The following is a 12,476-nucleotide window of genomic DNA, read 5'->3' as shown; positions in this document are numbered from 1 at the left end:
TTTCTTCTAGGTACTTTTTAGTCATTTTAAACTGATTTTAACCCTTTTTGGTTTTGAGAAATTGATTTTAACTTTATTTTGATATAATTATTTTTTTTAATACACTTAAGACATTTTTATGTTAGTGAAATTTAGATGTTTAGTTTCCAAAAGAAAAAAGTCTAAATATAAAAATATAAATTTAAGTTTAGTTTTATGTTGCTTTTCATTTTGGTTAGAAGATATTGAAGCTCTAATGTTTTTAAAATGCAATTACAATGCTGACTAAACATAACCAATTGGTTTTAAAAAAACATTGTATGGTTAACTTTGAATGTGTTAAGACGTTTTTCTGGAATCAAAGAACATGTAATGAACGGAAATATATAGTGTTGAGGATGTTGCTCTGATAAACAAATAAATTAAAATATATTTCCTAGAATATCATAGACCATATACGAAAACAGTCTCAGTGTTTTCTTGGCCAAACATGTCATAATAAGTGACCATGCTAGCAAATATATATGTATCATCTATGCATGAACATGTCCTTTAAAAGTTGTGACAATCTAACATCGTAATAGTCATACTAATGAGGAGAAGATTGTCAAACCAAGTGGAATTTCTGGATTATCATGAAAATATAGAGAACTTACATGGATTTTAACATCAAAGACCAAACTGATATACTAAAACCAAAAGGAAAAGATAACATTTCAATTTACAATTTGGTGCCTCTGCAGATCCTTGATTTGAGCTCTGCAGTTCTTGGCCTAGTTCTCCTAAATAGAAGCACAAGAAATATGATTCAAAACACAATCCCTGGTAGACTTTAGATAGAAAATAAATGTGAGACTTAATTCCATGATATTTTGAGAACCATTGTAGGTTTTGGAGAGCAGGCATAACCGCTTTAAGCAAAGACTCGAAGTATCATCCTCCCATAGAAGTGATTTCTCATTTTTCTTAATTCCAGGATATTTTGTGAACCATTGTAGGTTTCTTGTGCTTTGCGATGTGGATCCTACAATGAGAAAGTAACATGAGAAAGAATGACTTTTACGAATCAGAAAAATAAAACTATATAGTCTTTACCTTCTGACCGTTGGAAACATTTTTCCATTTGGAGACAGAAAACGGTCCCTAGCAATAACATAAGTTTCCAACATCCTCTCATTGATCAAGACTTCAAATCAGAAAGGTTCGAAGTTTGCCTTCTAAAAGATTCTTATTGTCATGAAGAGGACGTGAAAAGAATCCATCTCTGAAACACATACCCATTGGTTCAGAGAACAAAACATCAGCCTTCTCAGGCAACTCAACATCCTCAATTTTTCCCTTGATGACCTACACTTGTTCCAACCAACGTAAAGAACATCAGAAACATGAAAAATGTACTAACAAAACTGGACTACAGATCTTACCGTGATCCGCTCAGCAAGCAATGGGTTTCCAGCAATCAGCTTACAGGCATAATTAGCCATTTTTGACGCTTCCACAGCATACACGTGCTTGGCACCAGCCTAAACAATGGACACTTATTAGAAAAACGGAATCACAATGCAGATTCTAGAAAGTTTTGGGGCCGAAGTTTCTTAATTAAATGCATATCAGTGCAGCAAACATTGACAAAATGCCACTTCCTGCACCCACGTCAACCACAATACGCCCGGAAAAATCTGAACAATTCTCCATGACTGCAGCATGATAAGTACCTGAAGACATTAACATGACATAAAAAGATCAATCATGAGGCAAAATATCTTTGTGAAGACAACTAAAGAATGCTCATCCTTCCCAACCAACAGAAAAATTACAAAACAAAGCTGAGGTGACCAGTGCATAAAGGATTGGCGTTTTACTGTCCTCACATAATCCTGTAGCATGTTTTGCTGATGTAGAAGTTTGCCATAGTAATGGAAATACATTTTGGCTGAAGCAGCCTCAATCTTATTATCGAACTTGCTTGAACTATCTGACACTGTTCCGTTCGGCAAGCATGATCCTAGAAACAGAAAGAATGAGAAGTTGTCAAAGAGTGATTACTTTGAATCATAAAGGTATGTGGCCACTAAGAGACGTCTAATTCATTACGAACAATGGGGAGCAACCAAAAGTTCTATGCATACACATCAATTATATAAGATCAAAAGTGCATCTAAAGACCTTTCTTTTCAGAAAAAAACAACTTCCAACATGAACGCATATAAACGTTTCCGAAGAGTCACCTTTTTCAACAGAATCCTCTTTCCATTGCTCAAATGAATCAGAAAAATCCTTGCTTTCAGCAGAAGTAGACGACGACTGCAGATTTGTAGGTGGAGAGCTGAAATTTTCCGGTAGTATTTCATGGCCATGGATGTATCTTCTTCAGAGTTTTTTTAATTTAGGATGAATTTAGGTTTAGAGATATGACTTTATATAGGAGAAATATTGAGGGGGAGGTGAAACAAAACATTCAAGAATAACTTTAAGATCATTATTGATTGAGAAAGTAACTAAGGAAAATAATCAGACATTGGAGAAGATGAAGTGGAAGAGTCGGGGAGAAACGTTTGGAGACAATACAGATAGAAATTTGAAGAAATCCCGCAAAAAGCTCAGTTTACACAACAATTGTGACATTGCAATTTTAAGCTCTACTAGATTTTGACCAGCGCTTTCAAAGCGCGGGTTTATTTTTGTTTTTTTTTTCAATTGACAAATATTTAGTAAATGTCACATTTTCATATATTTGTGTTTTATTTTATAAAAGACTTAAAAATTTTATTTTTATTTATCGTATTTCATTTTAAATGACTATTTATGTTTAAAAAATTAAAGTTTATTTTTTTAATGAATTAAGTTGGTATAACTCTGATAAATTAATTTTATTATGGGGTTAATATTTTAATTAAAAAATTATATACTTTTAATAAAAATTTATACTTTTCAATTAAAAAATTCAATTATTTTTATGAATGCTTAAATTATATTAAGAAAAGAAAAAAATAATAATTAAGAATAGTTGAAAAAAAATGATTTGAACTTGGATTCAATAGCCCAAATGAAAAAAAAAGTGAGAATTGAATCTGATTTTTTAATAGGCCCAAATGGCCCAAGAGAGATTAGATGTGGGCTGGATCCAAAATTAATGACCCAATATAAATTTATTATTAATATTACTTAATTGCCCTTAATAAAACATGCAATGTTAGACTAACATTGAGTAGACTAAGGTAATTATGACAATAGTCAATCCTACGTGGACACACTCACAGGACTTGATATCCCTTTTAATATTGTTAGATATTGCCTAATTCAAAAAATGGAATATGCTCTCGCTCAGCTATTGGTTTAAAGCAAAGTGAGGAAATGATTTTAACTTAAAAAAACGTATGCATTTCCCGCACATAATAATTTCCAAATAAGGGGCAATATTCCAAACCCTAAAATTAGAAAAGTCCCCCAAATCCTCTCTACCCACCCACCCCCATGGCGTCGGAAGACCCGATGAACAACACTGCCGGCACCGACGACGAGACTATAGCTCAGCGGAGAAAGCGACTCCGACGAGTGAGCTTCGCCGACCGGGAGATTACTTCCGTCCACATTTTCAAGCGCGACGAAGATTACGAGACGCCGCCGAGTCCGTCCGCCTCGAAGCCCCGAAACGTTGAGACATCAGAGTCTGAGGACAAAGTAATTAGGTTTTTCGGTGAATTAGCTGATAGCGAAGACACTGAAGGAGACGAACCTGTGGAGAAACTCTTCCTGAGGCCCAAAAGTTCGCCTTCTTCAGGTGGTAGCACTATTGCTTCTGCTACAACTGATGACGGTAAAACTTCCTTTGATTTTTAATTCTACTTTAAAAATATGGATCTTGAAATTGAAATCGACTTTGTTTTCTCCGAATCAGAGGACAGTTTCTTCGGACCAGTGTCTTCCCATTTTATCAACCCTGGGAGACTCTCAGACGCTACTACGGTCTCTGAAGACCACCATGATATGACGATGGACTCCACAGCGTTTTCAATGCATTTCCGGAGTCTTGTAATGTCCGAGTCTGGAGACTTGAGGACACCCACGAGCAGCCATCGTGTTCCGGTAGAAGTAGATGAGAAAACACCAACTCAAGTTACCTTTAGATCTGATGATACAGGGAGTGCAATGGTGTTAACTTACCCTAAGAAGCTGTTCCCTAAATCCCCTGTGCCGGTTGACAAAGGAAGTGGTGGTGGAGATTCTAACGACATGAGTCTCGTAGGTGATGATTCTCGAAAATATGATTACGGGCATATAACTCCTGCCTTAGCTGCTCTGCTGGGAGATGAGAGCAAGGAACCGGTTCCTGCATCTCAAGACAATAGTGTTGAGGCAAGATCTCCAGTGCCTGAATTCTCCCTGTTCCCTCAAAATGGAAGCATTCCTGTCGGTATAAATAGCACTGATGCTTGTCAAATGCTGTCACCTTGTGGTTCTGGCATTCACCCTCGAATGGAGCTGCAGGAATCAGGAAGGGAAAGTGCGTATTTTATTGGTAGAATGCAGCAGTCTTCTTTATCTTGTGCTACGCCTTCTCCTCAACAAGTTGGAAGCTTTATGAGCAGGGAAACTCTCGCACTAGTTGAGAGCTTGTCAACCATCCAGAAAAGCAAATCCAGACTTGGATTGATTCCACCGTCCCCTGCTTCTGCTCTTTCTCAGAGAATTGAGAAATCCAAGCTTCAATTGTCCGGACGCCGTTCTGCTACTACCCCATCAACTATTGGCAGGGAAGATACAGGCGTCCGCCCGACAACACGTAAAGATATCCCCATTACTAACTTGGATGATTTGTTATCTACACATGATAACCGAAAACCAGTGTCTGAAAATCATGGCGCACCTGATCAACTTAGCTGTGGTGCATTGAGCCCTGTTGTTGACAGTAGCGATGTGTTTACATTCTTAAATCCAGAAGGAAACTCTAATTCTAAGATTGAGGGTTCACTCTTGAAAGAACAGGAAAGAAATCAGACAGCCAGCACCCCTGATAAGTTTGTGTCATCTCTAGCAAAATCGTCAGATGCGACTACCTCAGCATTGAACAATTGTGTTACTCTTCAAGATCAAGAGCAGAAAAGCAAAGCCATCGGCAATTCTGAGACTGAAGATGGACGCTTGGCCAAGGATTCTGTTAGTAATCCTTCTCTGAATACGTTATATGACCATATGGATTCCCTGCTTGTAGAATCTTCTGCTATACTCAGCGAGACAGGCTTCTTGAACGGCTCTGCTCAACAAAACGAGGAAGACAGCGTGCTGAACAAAAATAAAAAAGGAACCAACAACATCAGGGCTGCCCATTGTGAAACTGAAGTTATCTCAACTGAAGACTGTCCTGTTCTAGTGACACAAGACCGTCCTGGTACAGCTGGTTCTTCACCTTTGGACAGAAGTAGGAATGAGGCTTCACATGCTAAGGTATAATTCTAGACCCATGAATTTTGAAGAACTATCTGTCCATGGGGCAAATGGATTACATAACCGTTTCTGAAGGGAATAGATCTTGTGATCTCTGACTCTGAGACTGTAGTAACTCTTCACATTGGCCTTTATACACCGACAGCTGAACGAGAGCATTCAGATTGAATATTTGGACTCAGATCCCATCAAAGACATTGAGCTGTGCATTTAAGAAATGATACAACTAATGTTGAACAACATTTTTGAAAATTTGCAGGGGCCATCCAGATTGAAAAGGAAAGCCAGAGATGTTGATCCTGCTGCCAAAAGTTGTAGCCCTAAAGTCAGACAAAACACACAGGATATTTCAAATCCAGTGATGGACCACCCTGATGGAGACGATGTTAGCAACTGCCGCGTAGTTCTTGAACAGGTAAACTGGGTAGAAGTAAGTACTGTTGATAACCTGGTATATCAATGAATGTTAGTTCCACTTTTTCATACAGTTACGTTACCGTTTCCACTACCTCGCAGATTCCAAGAAAGGTATCAGAAGAAATTAATCAAATGTTTGCACCATTGGCCAATAAGCTGAACTCAAGACAGGTATTATTTCTCTCTGTTAGATCCCAGTATGGTTACTGAGATTGTTCTCCTTTCAGCTTTTGTAGTTTGAGAACTAATGTTCCAAAATTGTAGGTATGCAAGCTGGAAGATATGTTAACATACTTGAAGAAGGTTCATTTGCGTGAGATGCTTTGTCTTCAAATTAAATCTCAGGTCCGCCTAAAACAAAACACTTTGCTATCATGTACCCTACGTATATGTAAACTGATGATCTTGTTCTAATTGTAGAAAGTATGTAACGACTTGAGTGATGCTAAGACAAAGAGGTTCTCCCAGTACTGCCTTTATATATTCTTCAGAATAAAATAGTGTCAAGTGTGTAACATTCATTGTGTGTTCTATTTCAGACGTGCTGAGAGTAGATCGTTACTCTGTAAGTTAGCATATGAAAAAGCCAACCTTGAGTTGTTGCACCTCAAGCAAGAGATAATGATGGTAATTACTTTGTTCCTCGTTTTAAAATCTCTGTTGATTCTGCTTGCTTGATCTGTATCACTTTTCCATGCAGAAAAAGTCTCAAGTAGTTACCACTGGTCTACAAACATCTGAAACATTGAGGTTGAATTGTGCCAAGCTTTTACGTCAACATGGTTCCAATTCTACTGGCTTGTTAACTACTGTTCAACCACATGAGGTAATTACACCACTTTGGAATACACATTAGGGGAATATGTTGGTTTGTCTGGTCCTGACAGTGTTTATAAGTAAGACGCCTTAACTCTTTCACAGGCTCAGAATGGTTTTTGGTAGACATGGAAATTTTTTTTAAGAAAGATGAGTTTTCATGCTACTGGTAGAAAAGATGTATTTGTTTACATCTCAGATGTAATGTATCGCCCCCGGGGTTTCATGCTACTTTTGTAGATAAGAGATGGATGCTATTACTTCTATTATTTGTACTTACACTTATCTATTAACATTTATCTAGGCTACTACTATCAAGGTAGCAGAGAAAACACAGGAGATCGAAGAATTGGACTCAAAAATCAAGACCTTGATCAAATGTTTTCCTACGTGCGACAAGATAACAGGAGAATCTGCATATACAGACGCTGTTATGATTGCTGAAGATGAATTGAAAAAGAAAATGAGTTGCAGGCTTATACGTCAGGATATTCTGGTAACTACTGTATTATTTGAAATAAGTTATTTCTGTAGACATGGAGATCTTAAGCAAGTATTCTTTTTTTGCTATGTGAGTAACTCTTGTGTTGTTGGCAGGTCTGGAAAGTTGACAGTTTAGGAGAAAAGAATGATTGTCAGAGCATTGTTCTAAATTATGGTGGCTTGATTCACCAAAGGTTGGTCCTATTTTGTTTATCTTTCAATAATATTTATAAGGAATATGTTTCCTATATAATGAACGATATGGGATTTTTTTTGGAAATTTTCTTGGATATACAAGGCTCACATTAAAGCCTGGACATGCTTCATGTGTAATAATTTCAAACAATTTGAGTGATGCATTCATCAAGGTAAGAGTAACGAACTTCTTTTCCTTTCATTAAAAACATCTTTCTTTCGTTTCTAACCAAGCAAGGTATTGTTCTTCAGCATCTACCAGACATGAATGTTTCAACTGCGTTTAACTCCTTGTTTAATGCTGAATACTCCCGGGAGTATGTTGGTACCAGTACGTTGTTGGAGATTACACAGGTGAGTATGTGTCGTAGTTTTGCTGTTATTGCTCTCGTAATACTATGATAGCATATTAGGTAATTTTCTAATGTTGATGAGCTATTTTTGTGTCACTGTAAAGTCATGTTTGCTTTCTCTTTCGTGTTTGTAAGTTCCTCTAGAAGAATCACTGTTTAGAAATTACTTTTTTGTGTGCTTTTTTTTTGTCTCATTTTGATCTGAACATGCAGAAAACTAGCCTGGTCGTACATAATCTACTAAATGTGGCGGAGGAATTACAGTTAGCTAGAATGGAGATACCTAATTTGGTCCAAGGACAATTTGAATCTCCATCAGGTGATAGATTTTTCCTCTTAATTTTCCTTATAGTGGTTCTAGGCTAGCTAGTATGACAATAGTGGCCAATTTCAGAAATCCTTTAATGACTAGTTCGAGTGTTTTGTTGATTGCAGCAGATCAGCTTTATTTGCAAATTAGCTTTGTTGATTGCAAAAGCTTGAGAAAAGTAATCATAACTCTCGATATGGCATGCTTGACCCAGTAAGTAGATTACGGTCATGCTCAGTAACTAACTATCATCTTTGTGCATAAAAGACTTTGGATAGTGAAACTGTTTGTGTTTTTCTCTATTGTAACAGTGGGATGTATCCCGGCGACGTAATTCCTGGCGAAGTTTTAGGAACAGAAACAGACGGTGTAGCTTCGAAACAGTTGATGAAAGAGATAGAATCTGCAGTGGATGGTGTTGGCGTTGGATATCCTCGGATACTGAGACTCTGTCGTTGCGTTTCCAAGTTGTTGCAATCACAAAGCAGGAGATGATGGTCTCATTTCGCAACACTTTCACATGTTTCTGGTTTGTTTTGTATATATACGGCACAACGTTTGAAACAGAGTGGTGAGACAGTGACATTGCTAGCAAAGTCCACTAAGCTTTAGTCCAGCATAATTTATTAAACATAAATTGCTACTTAACAACACCCATTAACCCTTAAATCAACTGGTGTGACGCATTGTAAATAAGTGAAAAGAGTGTAGGCCACTCTTATCCCATGTTACATTGAATCTATTCTAGATTTTGGAGTGATGGGTTTACTTCATATGCTACCATGTTGATATTACTTAAGGAATCTCCTATCTTGTCCCAATTTGTAAGACAAACCTTTAAATACCTACTGGTCAAATAAGTACACACATTCTTCCTTATCCATACAACGTTTTGTAAGCCTGAGCTGTTTTTTTTTTTTTGGGACAAAGCCTGAGCTCTTAATACACACATAGATAGATTCATCAAGACTATGTTCAAACAAGAGCTTCCATTACACATGGGTCTACTACATACATAAACAGCTCACAAAATATGCACAACAGAATACTCCCATCTCCGGTCTGAATCTGATAAAGAATCAACCGTGACGCAGCCTAATTTCAGAGTAAAAAGTAGTAGTAGCTGTACACAACAACAGACACACCCAACCCCCAGGAAAACTCTATACAAAGAAAAGTAGTCACCAAACATTAGAGGAAACCAGCTGGTCGTCTGCTGCGACAACAACAAGAGGAGTCCTACAGAGTGGGCAAGTGATGTTCCAGTAGTCTATCCATTTCTCCAAGCATGTTTTGTGAAACAAATGGCCACATTTTAGCTTGTTGATCTCTGAATCCTCTTCGAAATTCGACAGGCATACAGAACACTCGTTGTCCGCCTGTTTCTTGCACTTGCACAAGCTCTCAAACTTCACTGTGGGGGTCCTGTTCCTGAATTCCTCAAGGAAACTCTCAGGCTGGCAGACCCGGAAATCAAAAGTCTCTGAAGTTTGATTCTCTGAAGATGCAGCTGCTGCTGCTGCTGCTGAAGAAGGACAGAGACGGATTCCTATTAGCTGAAGCACTGACCTGAGAATGCCTTTGAAGATGGAGATTGACAATGCTGTGTTAACTAATATCACGCATAGCATTCCTTCTGATGGACCAGGAAGGCTTGATAGACCCATCTTTCAACTCTTTTGGATGTTTCAAAAGGTATGTAATTCTCGGAAGCCGATCAGATCTTTGTTCTTCTCAGAGAGATGTGATCTGAAAAACAACAACGTGGGCTAATTAGTACATAAGAAAGAAGGCTCAAATGAAAAAAAATTGAGAATATATTAAAGATTTAATACACTTCAAGCAAACCACATAGATCACAATGAAAATGCAAATCTCCGTAGGCATATATTATAGTAGTTAGTAGTCACAAGAAGAGTAAGTATAACCAAACACAACAATCTGCTCAGAGAGCACCAAGAAAATTCCATATTTATGAAAATTTACAAAAACTTCCTTCAAACCGAACTAAGGGCATTGATGAAATGGAACGGTTTAACATGTTTGTTCAACTCTATAAAGTTAGCCTTATCAACCGTTCACTTTAGAACATACACTGAGAGGTTCCATATGCTCCAACCCATTCATGTCAAACCTATGCTCAATAAGTTTAACCGATGATTCTAGTTTAATCAAAGTTATGTTAGTGAATCAAACAATATTTGGCTCCTCTAAAGCACTGAGATACTTTATACTAAATCAAGAAAATCTGAAGGATTCAAGATTTGGCTCTAAATAAGACTAATTTCAAGTCTTTTCAACTCTGATCAAAACACTGAGATAATTAAAGTTAAATATCAAGAATCACAAGAAAGGAAAAAAGGAAGTAAAATGCCAAGGACTTAATTAATCCTTCAATTATATTTCATACCAAGAAACAAAAAAAAATCAAGAATCTTTTGATAAAGCATCATCAACCTTTTTCTGTGCGAGTTAAGTAGAACCGATACAAGAAGAATAAAAAATGGGGCAAATCCAAAAGCATACAAACCTAGAGACAAGTATGAGAGGCGATGATCACCAATTAAACGAAAGACTGAATCTTTTATTTAAAGTTTTGTGTTTCTGTTGAAAGTAGTGATGGGAATCTGAGAAGTGAGAGATGGATGAAAGAGGAGCTTCTTCCAATTGTTGTTTATAAATAGCAAAGCACATGAGAAAGCTTCCAACATCTTTAACCAAAGAAGCCTTAACTATGGTTAGACAAAGTAAAGACAAGCTAAAAGAAAAAAAAATGAAGACAAACTAAAAAAAAAACTAAAAGTATAAATGCGTAACCAAACTACACCAAAGTTTGAAATCATAAAAATCCAGTTTAATATATTGTTCTTTTTTTTTTGAGCAACTTTTAATATATTGTTCAACAATCGAATTTATCATTTTTACCCAAATATGCACGTTTAAATTGTTCAGTGCTCAATCTTGAATTCAACTCTCCTATGCTATACTAATGAGTTACGCATTCGAAACGTTTAAAACTCCTTTTTAAAATTTCTATGAGTTTGGTGGCCACTGTGTTAATTTGTTTATAGCTATTAAATTGAAGGATAGTAGGTATCGTGGAGAGCTATTGCTAATCGCAATTTATGAGAACATCACAAAAGATACGAACCAAATTTTATTAAGTATTATTTTAGCTTAAACTAACATTAGATTCTACAAAATTGTCATACAAAAAACCGACATAAGGGCTATGGAATTGATTCGAAAATAAAGTGGTTTAAAATTGTTCTTGTCGTTTTCCTAATCTGCAAGAAGAAACATGGCACGGAACATTAGTTACATTGTATTAAGTAAACCTTACGTTGGCCATGTGTCCTCTCTTGGCCCCCATTGGTACTGCGGCCTTCATGTTCCATGATTTGTTTTCTTTCATCTACTCATCTGTCTACTTCCTCCTCCTTTTGAATTATTTTGATGTAGACGCCAAATTGTAGTTTGGCATTTTCTACATCTATATTTGTAAGAATACTACAGCGCTCCATGTTACAAAAAAAAAAAAAAAAACTACAACGCTCCACATGGGTCCCGACGTTATCAAAACAAATAAGGGTGCTAACCATTAAGCTAACCGCTTTACAAAACTTTCGAACTGAAGCTAATGATAATGTTCAGAACTAAATATTTGTTTAACTAGGTTTGGATGGCCCAAACAAAACGTAGAAGGAACACAAACCAAACGTTGAGGAAACGCACCAACAAACAATTTCATAGATTCCACACTAAATTGTACACTCAACTAAATATATGATCATTGAAACTATCATTATTTAATTAGCAGAATATGTATGTTTTTGAAACTCCTAACTCCAATTTATCATTGCAGAAGTCACTTGGTTGTAGTGGCGTAATGATATATGCTTATCCTTTTTGTACTTTTGGGCGTATGCTTTATTTGTAATGGTTTTTTGAGAACTCCTTACCATAGAAACTGACCAATCTTAAGGTTAAGTGAATACTTGCCAAACATTTAGAAACATGGCTAAATTCAAAATCAAACTTACATAATAGTTATAATATATAGAAATAAATATAGCAAAAAAGTTAAGAAATAAAGTTGTTTTAATCTGTTCTAAAATTTAAAATCATTGCGTTCATTTATATTTTTTTACTGCAATTTACTTCATTGATTTCAAATCAAGACTAAGACCATTTTCGGTGTATTCCCTTTTTTTCTAAAATAAGGGAAAATATACATGTGTTTTTCTCAAATATATTCCTCTATTTTTTTTCTAATTTTAACAGTTTTATTTTATTTTACAAGTAACACCTTTTATTTAAAATTTTAGAAAATTAATTTCATTCGCTTTAATTTTTTGAAGATTTTCATAAAATTGTAAAATTATCTAGACTAAAAATTTATTAAAGATACATTATAAAAAAAATAGACATCACCTAACCATCAATATTACTATATATTTCACAAATGATCAATTTAA

The 12,476-nt window shown here is 36.0% G+C and overlaps 3 protein-coding genes across 5 annotated transcripts; 1 reads left to right on the top strand and 2 right to left on the bottom strand.

Moving 5' to 3' along the window:
• Positions 1-945: 945 nt before the first annotated feature.
• LOC117126813 (probable histone-arginine methyltransferase 1.4) lies at positions 946-2,035 on the bottom strand. The gene is made up of 7 exons (XM_033275932.1): positions 2,026-2,035; positions 1,842-1,984; positions 1,617-1,694; positions 1,404-1,502; positions 1,257-1,326; positions 1,075-1,165; positions 946-1,003 (listed from the first exon to the last, which is right to left on the bottom strand). Exons 1-7 carry the CDS (start codon positions 2,033-2,035, stop codon positions 946-948), a joined length of 549 nt encoding a protein of 182 aa, XP_033131823.1.
• Positions 2,036-3,268: 1,233 nt separating this feature from the next.
• LOC103828542 lies at positions 3,269-8,758 on the top strand. 3 transcript variants are annotated; one of them, XM_009104152.3, is made up of 15 exons: positions 3,269-3,796; positions 3,878-5,424; positions 5,684-5,854; positions 5,941-6,012; positions 6,106-6,186; positions 6,262-6,299; positions 6,381-6,468; positions 6,542-6,667; positions 6,962-7,153; positions 7,255-7,334; positions 7,439-7,508; positions 7,588-7,689; positions 7,902-8,007; positions 8,127-8,211; positions 8,310-8,758. In XM_009104152.3, exons 1-15 carry the CDS (start codon positions 3,454-3,456, stop codon positions 8,491-8,493), a joined length of 3,285 nt encoding a protein of 1,094 aa, XP_009102400.1. In that variant the 5' UTR covers positions 3,269-3,453; the 3' UTR covers positions 8,494-8,758. The 3 variants fall into 3 exon arrangements, with proteins under 3 accessions (XP_009102400.1, XP_009102399.1, XP_009102401.1); XM_009104151.3 differs by having other exon boundaries at positions 3,271-3,796; positions 8,124-8,211; XM_009104153.3 differs by having other exon boundaries at positions 3,272-3,796; positions 5,684-5,839; positions 8,124-8,211.
• A 212-nt stretch (positions 8,759-8,970) lies between these two features.
• On the bottom strand, positions 8,971-10,727 carry LOC103828541 (probable E3 ubiquitin-protein ligase XERICO). Its single transcript, XM_009104150.3, has 2 exons — positions 10,529-10,727; positions 8,971-9,747 (listed from the first exon to the last, which is right to left on the bottom strand). Exon 2 carries the CDS (start codon positions 9,663-9,665, stop codon positions 9,180-9,182), a length of 486 nt encoding a protein of 161 aa, XP_009102398.2. The 5' UTR covers positions 9,666-9,747; positions 10,529-10,727; the 3' UTR covers positions 8,971-9,179.
• Between the last annotated feature and the right edge of the window lie 1,749 nt (positions 10,728-12,476).

Source organism: Brassica rapa, chromosome A07 (assembly GCF_000309985.2).
Source record: "Brassica rapa cultivar Chiifu-401-42 chromosome A07, CAAS_Brap_v3.01, whole genome shotgun sequence".
NCBI lineage: Eukaryota > Viridiplantae > Streptophyta > Magnoliopsida > Brassicales > Brassicaceae > Brassica > Brassica rapa.
This window is presented reverse-complemented; position numbering and strand designations above follow the sequence as displayed.

Coding starts and splice junctions, on each gene's coding strand:
- LOC117126813 (XM_033275932.1), bottom strand. Junction 1,695..1,841: donor TACAGGATTATGTGAGGACA/GTAAAACGCCAA, acceptor TAATGTCTTCAG/GTACTTATCATGCTGCAGTC. Junction 1,327..1,403: donor TGCTTGCTGAGCGGATCACG/GTAAGATCTGTA, acceptor GAACAAGTGTAG/GTCATCAAGGGAAAAATTGA.
- LOC103828541 (XM_009104150.3), bottom strand. CDS start 9,665: ATGGGTCTATCAAGCCTTCCTGGTCCATCAGAAGGAATGCTATGCGTG.
- LOC103828542 (XM_009104151.3), top strand. CDS start 3,454: ATGGCGTCGGAAGACCCGATGAACAACACTGCCGGCACCGACGACGAG. Junction 6,469..6,541: donor TCAAGCAAGAGATAATGATG/GTAATTACTTTG, acceptor TTTTCCATGCAG/AAAAAGTCTCAAGTAGTTAC. Junction 7,154..7,254: donor TTATACGTCAGGATATTCTG/GTAACTACTGTA, acceptor TGTTGTTGGCAG/GTCTGGAAAGTTGACAGTTT.